This window comes from Oncorhynchus keta, chromosome 28, assembly GCF_023373465.1.
Source record: "Oncorhynchus keta strain PuntledgeMale-10-30-2019 chromosome 28, Oket_V2, whole genome shotgun sequence".
Lineage (NCBI taxonomy): Eukaryota > Metazoa > Chordata > Actinopteri > Salmoniformes > Salmonidae > Oncorhynchus > Oncorhynchus keta.
Genome location: NC_068448.1, coordinates 62,835,128 through 62,851,877, shown reverse-complemented (window position 1 = coordinate 62,851,877; position 16,750 = coordinate 62,835,128). Strand labels below are relative to the sequence as shown.

The following is a 16,750-nucleotide window of genomic DNA, read 5'->3' as shown; positions in this document are numbered from 1 at the left end:
GGTCGATGCTCGTTTCTTTGACCAGTTCATTGATAAATTGCACTGGACAGAAATGAATGAATAAATACTCTGGAAGTCTTATTAGCGTGTTTTCATTACTTTGCTGCTCATGTCATTCTTAGCCCTTCGATGTTTGTAATGACAGGCAAACACTCATTTTGTTTTCAACAATAACGGAAGTTTTATTCAGTTACCAATAATAGATACACACTGACATCTCTACAACACTTTACATTGGAGGTCCGTGATGAGCAAACTCAGTACGCGAGCTTGAACTTGCGATCATAGGTCCCAGCTTTGATCTGCTCCTCCTTCTTGTCCTGGAGACAGAGGGGGGTTAGTGTGGTCCCCATGGCAACAGAGAGATGGCATCATCACCTAAGCAACCTACTCATCCTCCACTGCTTAGAATATGAATGAATGTCTCATGAATAAATACAGGGTCGTTTTTCTTCCTCTCAGTGGAAAAATAGCAGAGGAATTACAGCACAGTGTGACAATGGCACACTCAGTACCAAGGTCTCTGTGACATCTCTCTGATTCAGGCACAGATTCAGGGGGAGGATCTCAATAACAATGGAGGAAGGGGTGCCATGTAGACTAAAATGTCACAGACACTACAGAGAATGGTTGCAGAGTATAAGATGAACTTAGACATGAGCAGCACATGTTCTTCCTCCTGACTATAGTTAGGTAGGCCTACTACATTCAAACAGGGCCATCAGACTGTGCCCACTAGTCATCTAACAGACACAAATGTAGCCTAATATGGCAGTGATGTATGAGACCTCAGAGACAGTATTAAATCACTCTGTTCATTCATCTTAGCTCATCGACATGGTGAAGTGATACTTTTTTCATTATGGGGAGCGAATCTGCTTTGAAGCTTTGTCTGACAATAATATTTGTAAGGTTTCTCTCAAACATTTTTGTAAGATCAATCTTCAGCACACTACATAACAGTTGCAAATCAACCCCTAACCCAAGGCAAAGGACTATTTCAGTATGATCAATATGGCAATAACTTCACCAAGCCCTGTGATGGGAGGAATGTCCACCATATTGCTCAAATCTATTCAATCCCTTCATATCTAAATAAAGTGCCTTAGTATAGAGGCTATGGTGGATTTCAAATAGACCCCTAATGTCAGGAAATGAGCAGGATAAGGGGTTGTGTCATCTCATCCATACCCTGTCAGTCTTCAGTACGTAGTACAGGACGAAGAGGGGCACCACTCCAAAGAGCCCACCTAGCAGCGACGTCTTCTTGGTGGCTCTGAAGTGGTTGTAGGGGTTGGTGCGTGCAAACACCCAGCGTGTCAAGGCAGGGTCTTCCTGTAAACACAAAAGCAGCAGCATATAAGTAAGCATTTCTCGGTAAGGTGTACAACAGTTGTATTCGGCACAGGTGACAAATAAAAGTTTGTCATTAATGATGGCCATTTTTTGAGAGTCGATGCCAGTCTTATTGCAGTCAACTACTACGCAGGGCGGAAAAGGTTGAATGCAAACAGTCATGTCGTCCCAGAATACATGTTACTGAATGCAACCCAAAATTGTTTAAATAGCAAAATGACTATGAAATTCTAACATCAAGGTCACATCAACTAAAGTAGCAAACACCAGGCATCACAAAACCAGCTTACCTAACGTTAGATCGCTTACTCTCAAAAACTTCCTGTGATGTTGGATTATAAATTAGCAAGATAACTAGTTACGTAGATATACATAAGACGGCATTTGCTAAATAGCTCAAATGCCGAATGCAGGTACATTAACTTGTCGGGTCGGTTTCTCAGTCTGGCTAGCGAATGCTTGCTGGCTACCAAACGTTAGCATTACACTGGTGAACTGTGGGTCTGACATTAGCAAGCTAGCTAGCGTTAGCATGTTAGCTCACTCTGTACTTACAATAAGCTCTTTTCTGTGGGGGTTGTTTAGCTGCATCTGATATTGTCTCTTCAGCTGAGCCCTTAAACCAGCCCTCTCCTCCTCGGCACGTCTCTGGTCCAGCGAAAGGTTGAAATATTCAGCTGGGTCCAACGTTTTTGGCCGAGTGGCCAAGGGCGCTTCTCGGTAGTCCGCCATGTTTGTGTGAAGAGACAGGCAACGTTATTGCCGCAAAATCTCGTGTTATCTCGTCCAGCAGTTATGTTTCCCATGGCAACACGAAGCGTTCAAAAATCGAATCAAATCAAACTTTATTTGTCACACGCGCCGAATACAAGTGTAGACTTTACCGTGAAATGCTTACTTACAAGCCCCTAACCAACAGTGCAGTTCAAGAAGAAGAATAGATTGACAAGTAGACTCAAATAAAAAGTAATAATTCCAAGTAACACAATAGGAATAACAACAACGAGGCTATATACAGGGGTCACCGGTACCGATTCCACACCGGACTGTCAACTTTTGAGTGCCGAAAATTTTCCACAAAGACTTACAAACATCAAAGTCCGATATATTTTACCTAGAGTGCGTTACAATATACATACAATATTTACCAGCAGCATACCACCCTGCATCCCATTGCTGGCTTGCTTCTGACGCTAAGAAGGGTTTGTCCTGGATGGGAGACCAGATGCTGCTGGAAGTGGTGTTGGAGGGCCAGTAGGAAGCACCCTTTCCTCTGGTCTAAAACGAATCCCAATGCCCCAGGGTAGTGATTGGGGACATTTCCCTGTGTATGGTGCTATCTTTTGGATGGGGCATTCACCGGGTTTCCTGACTCTGTGGTCAATAAAGATCCCATGGCACTTATTGTGAGAGTAGGGGTGTTAACCCTGGTGTCCTGGCTAAATTCCCAATCTGGCCCTCATACCATCATGGTCACCTAATCATCCCCATTTTACAATTGACTCATTCATCACTGTAACTCTTCCCCAGGTTGTTGCTGTAAATGAGAACGTGTTCTCAGTCAACTAACCTGGTAAAATAAGGGTAAACAAATTAATGTTCTAATACCATGACAATGCTTGAACCAAATCAGGAGACCACTTTTGAGATCTGGGGGAAAAAAACTAAGAAATGTCGATTTTCGAGTGTAGTTGTTAGTTGCCTTTTAATTCAAGTGTACAGGAACCTAGCACTGTTGATTTGGTTAGCAGTGTTTCTGTTGTACATGAGAAGGAGTTTGCAAAATAAATGGCCACTGGAATTAAACATAACATAGGCTACTTTGTAGCTAGTTAACATTTAATAAAGAATGTTTTTGGGAAAGCCTTTCCATCCACCAGAAGCGAGTTAAGCCTATCATTGGCATCGCTATATTTTTCCTTTTCCTTAATTGTTTGACACCTAAAAGCAGTGATGGAAAAAGTACTCAATTGTCATACTCGAGTCAAAGTAAAGATACCTTAATAGAAAATGACTCAACTAAAAGTGAAAGTCACCCAGTAAAATACTACGAGTAAAATGTACTTTAGCATCAAAAGTAAATGGAACTGCTAAAATGTACTTAAGTATCAAAAGTAAAAGTTAAAACCATTTCAAATTCTGTAAATTAAGCAAACCAGACAGCACAATTTATTCTTAATGTTTTAATTGACAGATAGACATAATTTACAAATGAAGTATGTGTTTAGTGAGTCTGCCAGATCAGTGGCAGTAGGGATGACCAGGGATATTCTCTTGATAAAAGTGTGAAATTGACCATTTTCCTGTCAAATCATGGGTACTTTTAGGTGTCAGGGAAAACATATGGAGTAAAAAGTACATTATTTTGGGGGAGAATGTTGTGAAGTAAAAGTAAAAGTTGGCAAAAATATAAATAGTAAAGTACAGATACTCCAAAAAATGACTTAAGTAGTACTTTAAAGTATTTTTAACCACTGCCTAGACGTTTTACTTCATATGAGGCATGTCGTACCTTGCTTCAAAGTATCCTATAGCCAAAATCCCACCATAGAAACGTGGAGTCAATAATATTTTTATAAAGACGTACTCATATGTGTTCTCCTGTTCTATTGGTTTTCTTTCAACTTTCTTTCATTGTCTAGCAACCAAAGGGATTATCCTAGTCATATTAGGAACCCATGATGGTTGTTGCATCTTTAAATCCCCCTCTTTCAAAATTTCGGGAAGGGATATTTCTGTCTGAAACCACTCGCATGTGCAGTGTGCAATTTAAAGCAGTGTTTCAAGCAATCGCTTTTTGGAACGTTCAAGCCTAGGCCTACCGTCATGTGTACATTGTTGCGCCTAAAATGTGAAGAAATTATAATAACAATTTATCAACATTTTAAGCTAAACATTCTGACCTGATCAATCAGCCGTATTAATTGATATGGCATATACTTCCACTACACCACTTTGATAGGTATCAGTGGGGATTAAGAAGTGAGTATACCCAAAGCCTTCTGAAAAATTAGGGGCTATACTGTGTATACCCTCCACTACAACACTGGATGTCATGGCACACCCATTTTGTATCCAGTCATTGTATTGTTTCCCTAGTAGCATAGCTGTGGGAAGTAGTTTGGGGGTGGGGGTGCTGCATTATAGATATACAGTACCAGTCAAAAGTTAGGACCCACCTACTCAAGGGTTATTCTTTATTTTGATATTTTCTACATTGTAGAATAATAGTGCAGAGGTCAAAATGACGAAATAACACATATGGAATCCTGTAGTGACCAAAAAAGTGTTAAACACATAAAAATATATTTTACTTATTTGGGATTCTTCAAAGTAGCCACCCTTTGCCTCGATGACAGCTTTGCACACTCTTGGCATTCTCTTAACCAGCATCACCAGGAATGCTTTTCCAACAGTATTGAAAGAGTTCCCACATATGCTGAGCACTTGTTGGCTGCTTTTCCTTCACTCTGTGGTCCAACTCATCCCAAACCATCTCAATTGACTTGCCTAGTTAAATAAAAGGTTCAATTAAATTACATTTGGGTTGAGGTCGGGTGATTGTGGAGGCCAGATCATCTGAGGCAGCACTCCATCACTCTCATTATTGGTCAAATAGCACTTACACAGCCTAGAGGTGTGTTGGGTCATTGTCCTGTTGAAAAACAAATGACAGTTCCACTAAGTGCAAACCAGATTGAATGGCATATTGCTGCGATAGCCATGCTGGTTAAGTGTGCCTTGAATTCTAAATAAATCACTGACAGTGTCACCAGCAAAGCACCCCCACACCATCACACCTCCTCCACCATGTTTCACGGTGGGAACCACACATGCGGAGATCATCCGTTCACCTATTCTGCGTCTCAGAAGGACACTGTGGTTGGAAACCAAAAATCTCCAATTTAGACTCATCAAAATAAAGGACAGATTTCTACCAGTCTAATGTCCATTGCTCATGTTTCTTGGCCCAAGCAAGTCTCTTCTTCTTGTTGGTGTCCTTTAGTAGTGGCTTCTTTGCAGCAATTCGACCATGAAGGCCTGATTCACGCAGGATCCTCTGAACAGTTGACGTTGAGATGTGTGTGTTACTTGAACTCTGTGAAGCATTTATTTGGGCTGCAATTTCTGAGGCTGGTAACTCTAATTAACTTATCCTCTGCAGTAGAGGTAACTCTGGGTCTTCCTATCCTGTGGCGGTCCTCATGAGAGCCAGTTTCATCATAGCACTTGATGGTTGTTGAGACTGCACTTGGAGAAACTTTCAAAGTTCTTGAAATGTTCTGGATTGACTGACCTTCATGTTTTAAAGTAGTGACGGATTGTCGTTTCTCTTATTTTAGCTGTTCGGGCCAAAAAAGGGACTTGGTCTTTCTCCAAATAGGGATATCTTCTGTATACCGCCCCTACCTTGTCACAACACAATGAATTGGCTCAAACACACTGAGGAAAGAAATTCCACAAATGAACTTTTAAGGCCCCCCTGTTAATTGAAATGCATTCCAGGTGACTACCTCATGAAGCTGGTTGCGAGAATGCCAAGATTGTGCAAAGCTGTCATCAAGGCAAAGGGTGGCTACTTTGAAGAATCTCAAATATATTTTGATTTGTTTAACACTTTTTTGGTTACTACATGATTCCATATGTGTTATTTCATAGTTTTGATGTCTTCACTATTATTCTACAATGTAGAAAATAGTACAAATAAATAAAAACTTTTGAATGAGTAGGTGTGTCCAAACTTTTGACAGGTTACTGTACATATACGCTCTGGAAAAATTTAAGTGACCACTGCAAAATGATAAATTTCTCTGGTTTTACTATTTATAGGTATGTGTTTGGGTAAAATTAACATTTTAGTTTTTTTCTATAAACTACTGACAACATTTCTCTCAAATCCCAAATAGAAATATTGTCATTTAGAGCATTTATTTGCAGAAAATGACAACAACACAAAAGTCATGTTTTAACTTAGTAAGGGTTCAGAAATCAATATTTGGTGGAATAACCCTGATTTTCAATCATAGCTTTCAGGCGTCTTGACATGCTCTCCACCAGTCTTTCACAGTGACTTTGGGTGACTTCATGCCACTCCTGGTGCAAAAATTGAAGCAGCTTGGCTTTGTTTGATGGCTTGTGACCATCCATCTTCCTCTTGATCACATTCCAGAGGTTTTCAATGGGATTCAGGCCTGGAGATTGGGCTGGCCATGACAGGGTCTTGATCTGGTGGTCTGGTGGAGCATTGTCTTGCTGGAAAAAATGATCCTCAGAGTTGGGGAACATTGTCAGAGCAGTGGCTTGATTCATGCGTCCTTCACAAAGGCAAATCTGCCCGATTCCAGCCTTGCTGAAGCACCCCCAGATCATCACCGATCCTCCACCAAATTTCACAGCGGGTGCGAGACACTGTGGCTTCTAGGCCTCTCCAGGTCTCGCACGCCCTGCTATTCCACCAAATATTGATTTCTGAACTCTTCCTAAGTTAAAACATCAGAAATGTGTTGTTCAAGAACTTATTTTCTTTGCATTATTCGAGGTCTGCATATTTTTTGTTATTTTGACCAGTCTGCAAATAAATGCTCCAAATGACAATATTTTTTATTAGGAATTTGGAAGAAATGTCAGTGGTTTATAGAATAAAACAAAAATGTTCATTTTACCCAAACACATACCCATAAATAGTAAAACCAAAGAAACTGATATAGTGCATTCGGAAAGTATTCAACCCCTTCACTTTTTCCACATTTTGTTACATTACAGCCTTATTCTAAAATGTATTTACATGTTTTTTCCTCATCAATCTACACACAATACCCAATAATGAGAGGAAAAACTGTTTAAAAAAATAAAAAATGAAATATGACAATTACATAAGTATTTAGACCCTTTACTCAGTACTTTGTTGAAGCACCTTTGACAGCGATTACAGCCTTGAGTTATATTGGGTATGACGCTACAAGTTTGGCACACCTGTATTTGGTGAATTTCTCCCATTCTTCTCTGAAGATCCTCTTAAGCACTGTCAGGTTGAATTGGGAGTGTCGCTGCACAGCTACTTTCTGGTCTCTCCAGAGATGTTCAATCGGGTTCAAGTCCGGGCTCTGGCTTGGCCACTCATGGACATTCAGAGACTTGTCCTGAAGCCACTTCTGTATTGTCTTGGCTGTGTGTTGATGGTCATTGTCCTGGTGGAAGGTGAACCTTCACCCCATGTCAGAGGTCCTGAGCACTTTGGATCTGGTTTTCATCAAGGATCTCTGTACCATGCTCCGTTCATCTTTCCCTCAATCCTGACAAGTCTTCCAGTCATTTCCACTGAAAAAAATCCTCACAGCATGATGCTGCCACCGTAGGGGTGATACTTCACCGCAGGGGTGATATTGGCCAGGTGTTGAGGGGTGCCTGGTTTCCTCCAGACGTGACACTTGGCATTCAGGCCAAAGAGTTCAATTTCGGTTTCATCACACCAGAGAATCTTATTTTTCATGGTCTGAGTCCTTTAGGTGCCTTTTGGCAAACTCCAAGCGGGCAGTCATGTAACTTTTACTGAGGAGTGGCTTCCGGCTGGCCACTCTACCATAAAGTTCTGATTGGTGGAACGCTGCAGAGATGGTTGTCCTTTTGGAAGGTTTTCCCATCTCCACAGAGGAACTCTGGACCTCTGTCAGAGTGATCATCAGGTTCTTAGTCACCTCTCCCCCTGATTTCTCAGTTTGGCCAGGTGGCCAGCTCTAGGAAGAGACTTGGTGGTTCCAAACTTCTTCCATTTAAGAATGATGGAGGCCACTGTGTTCTTGGGAACCTTCAATGCTGCTGACATGTTTTGGTACACTTCTCCAGATCTGTGGCTCGACACAATCCTGTCTCATAGCTCTACGGCCCATAGCCCTTCGACCTCAAGACTTGGTTTTTGCTCTGACATGCACTGTCAACTGTGGGACTTTATATAGACAGGTGTATGCCTTTCCAAATCATGTCCAATCAATTGAATTAACCACAGATGGACTCCAATCAAGTTGTAGAAACTAGAGGTCGACCGATTATGATTTTTCAACGCCGATACCGATATTGATTATTGGAGGACCAAAAAAAGTAATAATGACAATTACAACAATTCTGAATGAACACTTGTTATAACTTAATATAATACATAAATAAAACCAATTTAGCCTCAAATAAATAGTGAAACATGTTCAATATGGTTTAAATAATGCAAAAACAAAGAGTTGGAGAAAAAAGTAAAAGTGCAATATGTGCCATGTAAGAAAGCTAACGTTTAAGTCCCTTGCTCAGAAGATGAGAACAGGCATGCAGAGCAAGGGGAACAAGGGGAACAACTACTCCAAGTCTCAGAGCGAGTGACGTTTGAAACGCTATTAGGGCGCACCCCGCTAACTAGCTAGCCATTTCACATCGGTTACACCAGCTTAATCTTGGGAGTTGATAGACTTTAAGTCATAAACAGCGCAATGCTTGAAGCACAGCAAAGAGCTGCTGGCAAAACGCACAAAAGTGCTGTTTGAATGAATACTTGCGAGCCTGCTGGTGCCTACCATCGCTCAGTCAGACTGCTCTATCAAATCATAGACTTTATAACATAATAACACACAGAAATACGAGCCTTAGGTCATTAATATGGTCGAATCCGGAAACTATAATTTCGAAAACAAAACGTTTATTCTTTCAGTGAAATACGGATATTTAAGTCTAAATATTGCTTTTACATAGCATAACCTTCAATGTTATGTCATAATTACGTAAAATTCTGGCAAATTAGTTCGCAACGAGCTAGGCGGCCCAAACTATTGCATATACCCTGACTCTGCGTGCAATGAACGCAAGAGAAGTGACACAATTTCACCTAGTTAATTTTTATTTCACCTTTATTTAACCAGGTAGGCTAGTTGAGAACAAGTTCTCATTTGCAACTGCGACCTGGCCAAGATAAAGCGTAGCAATTCAACACATGCAACAACACAGAGTTACACATGGAATAAACAAAACATACAGTCAATAATACAGTAGAACAAAAGAAAACAAAAAGTCTATATACAGTGAGTGCAAATGAGGTAAGTTAAGGAAATAAATAGGCCATGCTGGCGAAGCAATTACAATATAGCAATTAAACACTGGAATGGTAGATTGGCAGAAGATTAATGTGCAGGTAGAGATACTGGGGTGCAAAGGAGCAAAATAAAAAAATACCAGTATGGGGATGAGGTAGGTAGATAGATGGGCTGTTTACAGATGGGCTATGTACAGGTGCAGTGATCTGTAAGCAGCTCTGACTGATGGTGCTTAAAGCTAGTGAGGGAGATGTGAGTCTCCAGCTTCAGAGATTTTTGCAATTCGTTCCAGTCATGGGCAGCAGAGAACTGGAAGGAAAGACGACCAAAGGAGGAATTGGCTTTGGGGGTGACCAGTGAGATATTTGGTCAATAACAAAAGTTTATCTCAATACTTTGTTATATACCCTTTGTTGGCAATGACAGAGGTCAAACGTTTTCTGTAAGTCTTCACAAGGTTTTCACACACTGTTGCTGGTATTTTGGCCCATTCCTCCATGCAGATCTCCTCTAGAGCAGTGATGTTTTGGGGCTGTTGCTAGGAAACAAGGACTTTCAACTCCCTCCAAAGATTTTCTATGGGGTTGAGATCTGGAGACTGGCTAGGCCACTCCAGGACCTTGAAATGCTTCTTACGAAGCCACTCCTTCGTTGCCCGGGTGGTGTGTTTGGGATCATTGTCATGCTGAAAGACCCAGTCACGTTTCATCTTCAATGCCCTTGCTGATGGAAGGAGGTATTCACTCAAAATCTCACAATACATGGCCCCATTCATTCTTTCCTTTACACAGATCAGTCATCCTGGTCCTTTTGCAGAAAAACAGCCCCAAAGCATGATGTTTCCACCCCCATGCTTCACAGTAGGTGTGGTGTTCTTCGGATGCAACTCAGCATTCTTTGTCCTCCAAACACGATGAGTTGAGTTTTTACCAAAAAGTTATATTTTGGTTTAATCTGACCATATGACATTCTCCCAATCTTCTTCTGGATCATCCAAATGCTCTCTAGCAAACTTCAGACGGGCCTGGACATGTACTGGCTTAAGCAGGGGGACACGTCTGGAACGGCAGGATTTGAGTCCCTGGCGGCGTAGTGTGTTACTGATGGTAGGCTTTGTTACTTTGGTCCCAGCTCTCTGCAGGTCATTCACTAGGTCCCCCCGTGTGGTTCTGGGATTTTTGCTCACCGTTCTTGTGATCATTTTGACCCCACGGGGTGAGATCTTGCGTGGAGCCACAGATCGAGGGAGATTATCAGTGGTCTTGTATGTCTTCCATTTCCTAATAATTGCTCCCACAGTTGATTTCTTCAAACCAAGCTGATTACCTATTGCAGATTCAGTCTTCCCAGCCTGATGCAGGTCTACAATTTTGTTTCTGGTGTCATTTGACAGCTCTTTGGTCTTGGCCATAGTGGAGTTTGGAGTGTGACTGTTTGAGGTTGTGGACAGGTGTCTTTTATACTGATAACAAGTTCAAACAAGTGCCATTAATACAGGTAACGAGTGGAGGACAGAGGAGCCTCTTAAAGAAGAAGTTACAGGTCTGTGAGAGCCAGAAATCTTGCTTGTTTGTAGGTGACCAAATACTTATTTTCCACCATAATTTGCAAATAAATGCATAACAAATCCTACAATGTGATTTTCTGCATTTTTTCCCTCATTTTGTCTGTCATAGTTGAAGTGTACCTATGATGAGAATTACAGGCCTCTCTCATCTTTTTAAGTGGGAGAACTTGCACAATTGGTGGCTGACTAAATACTTTTTTGCCCCACTGTATATCTGCTGGAGTGCGTGCTGCTATGGTGACCAGTGAGCTGAGATAAGGCGGGGCTTTACCTAGCAGAAACTTGTAGATAACCTGTAGCCAGTGTATTTGGCGACGAGTATGAAGCGAGGGCCAACCAACGAGAGAGTACAGGTCGCAATGGTGGGTAGTGTATGGGGCTTTGGTGACAAAATAATGGCACTGTGATAGACTGCATCCAGTTTGTTGAGTAGAGTCTTGGAAGCTATTTTATAGATGACATCGCCGAAGTCGAGGATCGGAAGAATGGTCAGTTTTACGAGGGTATGTTTGCCAGCATGAGTGAAGGATACTTTGTTGCGATATAGGAAGCCGATTCTAGATTTAATTTTGGAGTGGCGATGCTTAATGTGAGTCTGGAGGGAGTGTTTACAGTCTAACCAGACACCCAGGTATTTGTAGTTGTTCACGTATTCTAAGTCAGAGCCGTCCAGAGTAGTGATGCCGGACGGGCGGGCAGGTGCGGGCAGTGATCGATTGAATAGCATGCATTTAGTTTTATTTGCGTTTAAGAGCAGTTGAAGGCCACGGAAGGAGAGTTGTAATGGCATTGAAGCTCGTCTGGAGGTTAGTTAACACAGTGTCCAAGAAGGGGCCAGAAGTATACAGAATGGTGTTGTCTGCGTAGAGGTGGATCAGAGAATCACCAGCAGCAAGACCAACATCATTGATGTATACAGAAAAGAGAGTCGGCCCGAGAATTGAACCCTGTGGCACACCCATAGAGACTGTCAGAGGACCGGACAGCAGACCCTCCGATTTGACACACTGAACTCTGTCAGAGAAGTAGTTGGTAAACCAGGCGAGGCAATCATTTGACAAACCAAGGCTGTGGAGTCTGCCAATAAGAATGTTGTTATTGACAGAGTCGAAAGCCTAATATTGCTTGCTGACCTGGATTTATTTGAGCTAAATATGCAGGTTTAAAAATATATACATCTGTGTATTGATTTTAAGAAAGGCATTGATGTTTATGGTTAGGTACAGTCGTGCAACAATTGTGCTTTTTTCACAAATGGCTTTTGTTAAATCATCCCCCGTTTGGCGAAGTTGGCTGTCTTTTTAAGGAAGAAATAGACTTCACACTGTTTGCAATGAGCTAGGCGGACCAAACTACTGCATATACCCTGACTCCGCTTGCACAGAACGCAAGAGAAGTGACACATTTTCCAGAGTTAAAAGACATTCATGTTAGCAGGCATTATTAACTAAATATGCAGGTTTAAAAATATATACTTGTGTATTGATTTTAAGAAAGTCATTGATGTTTATGGTTAGGTACACGTTGGAGCAACGACAGTACTTTTTTGCGAATGCCGCACCAATTATATGCAACGCAGGACACGCTAGATAAACTAGTAATATCATCAACCATGTGTAGTTAACTAGTGATTATGATTGATTGTGTTTCATAAGATAAGTTTAATGCTAGCTAGAAACTTACCGTGACTTCTTACTGCATTCGTGTAACAGGCAGGCTCCTCGTGGAGTGCAATGTAATCAGGTGGTTAGAGCGTTGGACTAGTTAACCTTAAGGTTGAAGATTGAATCCTCGAGCTGACAAGGTAAAAATCTGTTAACCCACCGTTCCTAGGCAGTCATTGAAAATAAGAATGTGTTAACTGACTTGCCTAGTTATTATTAAGGATGTAGGGCCTGCAGATTGAAAGGTGCAGCTACACACTGTGCAGCCACACTAGTGTAGACAGTGTAGAGTTCCTCACCTCCCCAGCTGATAAGTCCCTGTCCCTGTGGGACACCTGTGTGCTCAAGACACTCTACAGCAGCCGCAGCTCCATTAACCATGCTTCCTTCAGCCCCGCCGGCGACTTGCGAATCTTGTTGTGCTTTCATGCTATGTGACATCAGGACGTGCTCACCATTGAGTCTAGCAACGAGGTGGATTTCAGCCCGTCTTGCCAGAGGCTGGCGATTGCAGGACATGACGGTAAGGTGAGGGTGGTGGATCTGGTGTCCTCACAGGTGGCAGGTGTGCTGAAGCATGAGGGCGCTGTTCAGTGTTGTTTTGATCACAAGGGGGAGTAATTACTGTCAGGGGCATCTGACGAACAGATGTGTGTGTGGTCATAATGGATAAGATAAATCATTAGAGTTTTAAACCTACACACAATCAATGTACCAAATAAGGACCACTAACCATAGCTCATTGCAACAAATCTAGCCTTTGTATGAACAATAAAAAAACATTTGATGCATCGTGTGCTTCAGTGTGTATTTCTAGATATTAAGTACAACAAAAACATTACCACACCAGCAATAAATCAACATCATGGTTGAGTTACAGGATTTATTAGAAACAAAAGAATCCAATGATACAAAAGTCTTGAGTGCGGTCTCACATGAGAAAGTAAGTGACCATCTCTAAAGCAGATGCATTGTCACACGGTAACTAGTTAACAGCGGGTAAACACAAACGTCCTGGGGTCGGATGGCTCTTACATCATGCCCAGCTTGTACTCCACCATGATGTGGGGCTCACCCATCATCTCACTCTGGGCTGGATCTGGAAGGAGATGGACACAAAATGGTGGTGAACTTCCACCATGTTCACATCAGAAAAACAACATAGCCGTGAGTTCTCATCAGCTTCACTTCAACTGTGTTCCCTGTTGGCTTTAGTTCCTGATCATTTTTCTGCTCTCCACCTTTGTAGAAAACCTACTGTTAGTGTGTCTTACCGTTGAGGATGTCCTCAAAGCTGATGCTCTCATCGTTCCCTTTGAGAGTGTCCAGAGCCAGGTGTGAGCTCTGCAGGAATGGCAGGCGCTGGATCTGAGATGGGGAGGAAAGAGGGAAGGTATACGTTGGAAAGTTATTTATCGCAATTGCTCAGACACTGTTTCTTGTTTTCAATGAAGATCAGAGATATGCTATTGTGTGTGAGATGGTGTGTGTATACCTGTCTGGCTGCCCTGTACTCCATCTGTAGTTTGAGGGGAGCGTGGAGGCCCTGGATGTTTCTGAGGTTAGAGAAGTTCATCTTGTCCTGGTTCAGCTGAAACTGCAGGGAGAGGAGAAAACACTCAATGCTGGAGCTAAAGTAGCAGAGATGGTTAGGAGATAAATGCCTGAAGACTTGTATTTACTCGCAGAAAAGATGCATAGACTGTAGCTCAGTAAAACAGGACCTTGTGCGTCAAATGTGTTGGTCACAGTTCTACAAAGTATGGGAACCTTATCTAAATTATCTAGAACCTGAGGTATCAGCTATTATGCTGCAAGGATTATCTTAGAATGGCGGGGATCTATGTATTTCAGAACTACACTTTACGTTCCATGTGTGGAACCTAACCTCTTGGTTTAAACTGAGCTTTTTTGTTTAATTTCTGTTTGTAAGTTTGTTTAAAATGTATGTATTGAGAGACGCAATGATGGTGATGGGGTGAGAAGCACAGAGCGGGAAGAGGAAAATGGTGTGCGTATGTATGGGTGTGTATATGTGTGTGTGTGCGTGCGTGTATGTATGCATATGTGTGTGTATATGCATGGGTATATGTATATGTGTGTATGTATGTGTATGTATGTATGTGTATATATATGCACGTAGATATGGGTAAGTGGGGGCTGTTTTTCTTTTTGTTCTGTGTGCTTTGTCTCTGTTGTATCTCTTAATATGGGTGAAAATTGTGAAATTTCAATAAAAATACTGTTACAAAATGTGTTGGTCACTCACATTCTTTTCTGAAAGCTCCAACACATGGCTGGGAAGCAGCTCATTTTTCACACTGCTAAATCTGAGAGAGAAACAGAGGGAGAGGAGAAAACGGCAGTTATATCAAAAACTGATAGTTTAGCTAGTTTCATACTTTGAGTTAAATGAGTGTCCAACACAGAGACAGTACTCTCACCCGCTCCTGAGTGTGTCCTGAACGCCATAAGCCCCAACCTGTGGACCCATGCCCGTCACCGGTACACTGTCTTTCAGCTGTGATCTGAGTCCACGGGTATTCTGGCGACGAACAACAGAACAACTCGATTAGAATTATAACAGAGGAATAGTAACACTTTGCTGCAACCCAAACAACCGAGTTAACGTCAGAGAATTGCTACATTGTTAGTTGTCACGAAACAAAAGACAGGCCGGATGATAATTGGCGCGTTGCTATGAAGCTAACGTTAGCTAGCTAATGGTCTAAACTCACCAAAGGTGATAGTGATTTATTTTAGAATGCATTGTTTATCATTAAAATTACCCAAACGAAGGCAGGTGGGTTGTCTGCTTTGATGCCTCACTCAATTAGAAAGGATGTGTGTTTTCGCTGGCGCTGTAGTAGTCATAAAATAATACACATTGTCATTATTCACGTTTTTCTCTCGAAATCATTTAAATTGGAAGAGGTAGTGAAGAGTTGAGGGGTTACCATACATTCTAAATTGGACATTCACCCACTTATGGAAACACCATCGCTATCAGCAAAGAATATTGGAATTATGGCCTATCCTGTTAGCATACAGCCACTGCTCTGCCTGTCCCGTCCTTTCCGCCCGTCTCACTCTGCTTGCTTCTCCAGCTTCTGTTGAGGCTTTCGGCTTCTGATTTGTTTTTCGCGTAAGTTAGATACATTAACCAAACAGAGATATCTAGCTAACTTTGGCTCCCTCGTCGCTGCTAGTTAGCGTTAGCTAGCTCCTCGCTCACTGGCACGAGTGACTAAGTTACTCGAAATCAAAACGTCTCTACAAATACAGCTAGTAATGAAGGTCCAGAACCCCACGATTCATTGGTATTTCGTATAAACAATATAGTTAACTCGCACAAACATCAACTTTACACATTTACTGTATTAATTAAACAACAAATGTTGCTAATATGATAGCTACCATTGTCGCTCTGATGAGGCTGTTTTCACTTTCAGTTAAAAAAAACTTCCGGTTGGGGTTGTGTCAGTTTTACGACACATCCGAATCAGATTAAATAAATACAACCAGGCTAGTAGAAGGAAATAAAAAAGGAAAGTACGTTTGCCGCTGTCTAAACTATTGTTGCGTTGTTATGTACATGTATTAGTATATGATTTATAATACTTTATATACAGTCAGGCAGATTTGTCTTTATATATGAATTCAGTTTCAAACATTGTAAGTTGGGGGTATAGCTCAGTGGTAGAGCATTTGACTGCAGATCAAGAGGTCCCCGGTTCAAATCCGGGTGCCCCCTCATTTTTGTGTGTCCTTCTTTGAGTGATAATTTGAACATGAATAGGTATAACATTTCGACGCACATTGTGTCTGGTTTACCAACATCTGATGTCCTTAGACTTATTACAATTTGTTAAACGGTGGTGTAGAAAAAATATAGAATCCAATATTTAATCCACAAATATATAAAATGTAATATCAACATAAAGTGACATTCACCACTTTGCTTAATTTCTCTTCACATTGAATTGAATCTCACTGCATACGGTCATGGTTTAGTAGTCTCTGTTAGTCTGTATTGCAATTTTCTGGTCTGGTCAGTGATATAGTCAGTCAGCCATCAGTCAGAGAGATTGGCC

The 16,750-nt window shown here is 41.5% G+C and overlaps 2 protein-coding genes and 1 non-coding gene across 4 annotated transcripts; 1 reads left to right on the top strand and 2 right to left on the bottom strand.

The window, feature by feature from the left end:
* Nucleotides 1–156: 156 nt before the first annotated feature.
* LOC118361653 (NADH dehydrogenase [ubiquinone] 1 beta subcomplex subunit 4) lies at nt 157–2,118 on the bottom strand. The gene is made up of 3 exons (XM_035741759.2): nt 1,912–2,118; nt 1,192–1,335; nt 157–320 (listed from the first exon to the last, which is right to left on the bottom strand). Exons 1-3 carry the CDS (start codon nt 2,086–2,088, stop codon nt 258–260), a joined length of 384 nt encoding a protein of 127 aa, XP_035597652.1. The 5' UTR covers nt 2,089–2,118; the 3' UTR covers nt 157–257.
* An 11,407-nt stretch (nt 2,119–13,525) lies between these two features.
* Nucleotides 13,526–16,202, bottom strand: LOC118361652 (proteasome maturation protein-like). Of its 2 annotated transcripts, none has more exons than XM_035741758.2 (6): nt 16,074–16,202; nt 15,101–15,201; nt 14,926–14,986; nt 14,152–14,253; nt 13,931–14,024; nt 13,526–13,755 (listed from the first exon to the last, which is right to left on the bottom strand). In XM_035741758.2, exons 1-6 carry the CDS (start codon nt 16,074–16,076, stop codon nt 13,688–13,690), a joined length of 429 nt encoding a protein of 142 aa, XP_035597651.1. In that variant the 5' UTR covers nt 16,077–16,202; the 3' UTR covers nt 13,526–13,687. The 2 variants fall into 2 exon arrangements, with proteins under 2 accessions (XP_035597651.1, XP_035597650.1); XM_035741757.2 differs by lacking the exon at nt 16,074–16,202 and adding an exon at nt 15,706–16,056.
* Nucleotides 16,203–16,338: 136 nt separating this feature from the next.
* Nucleotides 16,339–16,410, top strand: trnac-gca (transfer RNA cysteine (anticodon GCA)). Its single transcript has one exon. It is a non-coding gene; the product is annotated as a tRNA-Cys (tRNA).
* Nucleotides 16,411–16,750: the final 340 nt, after the last annotated feature.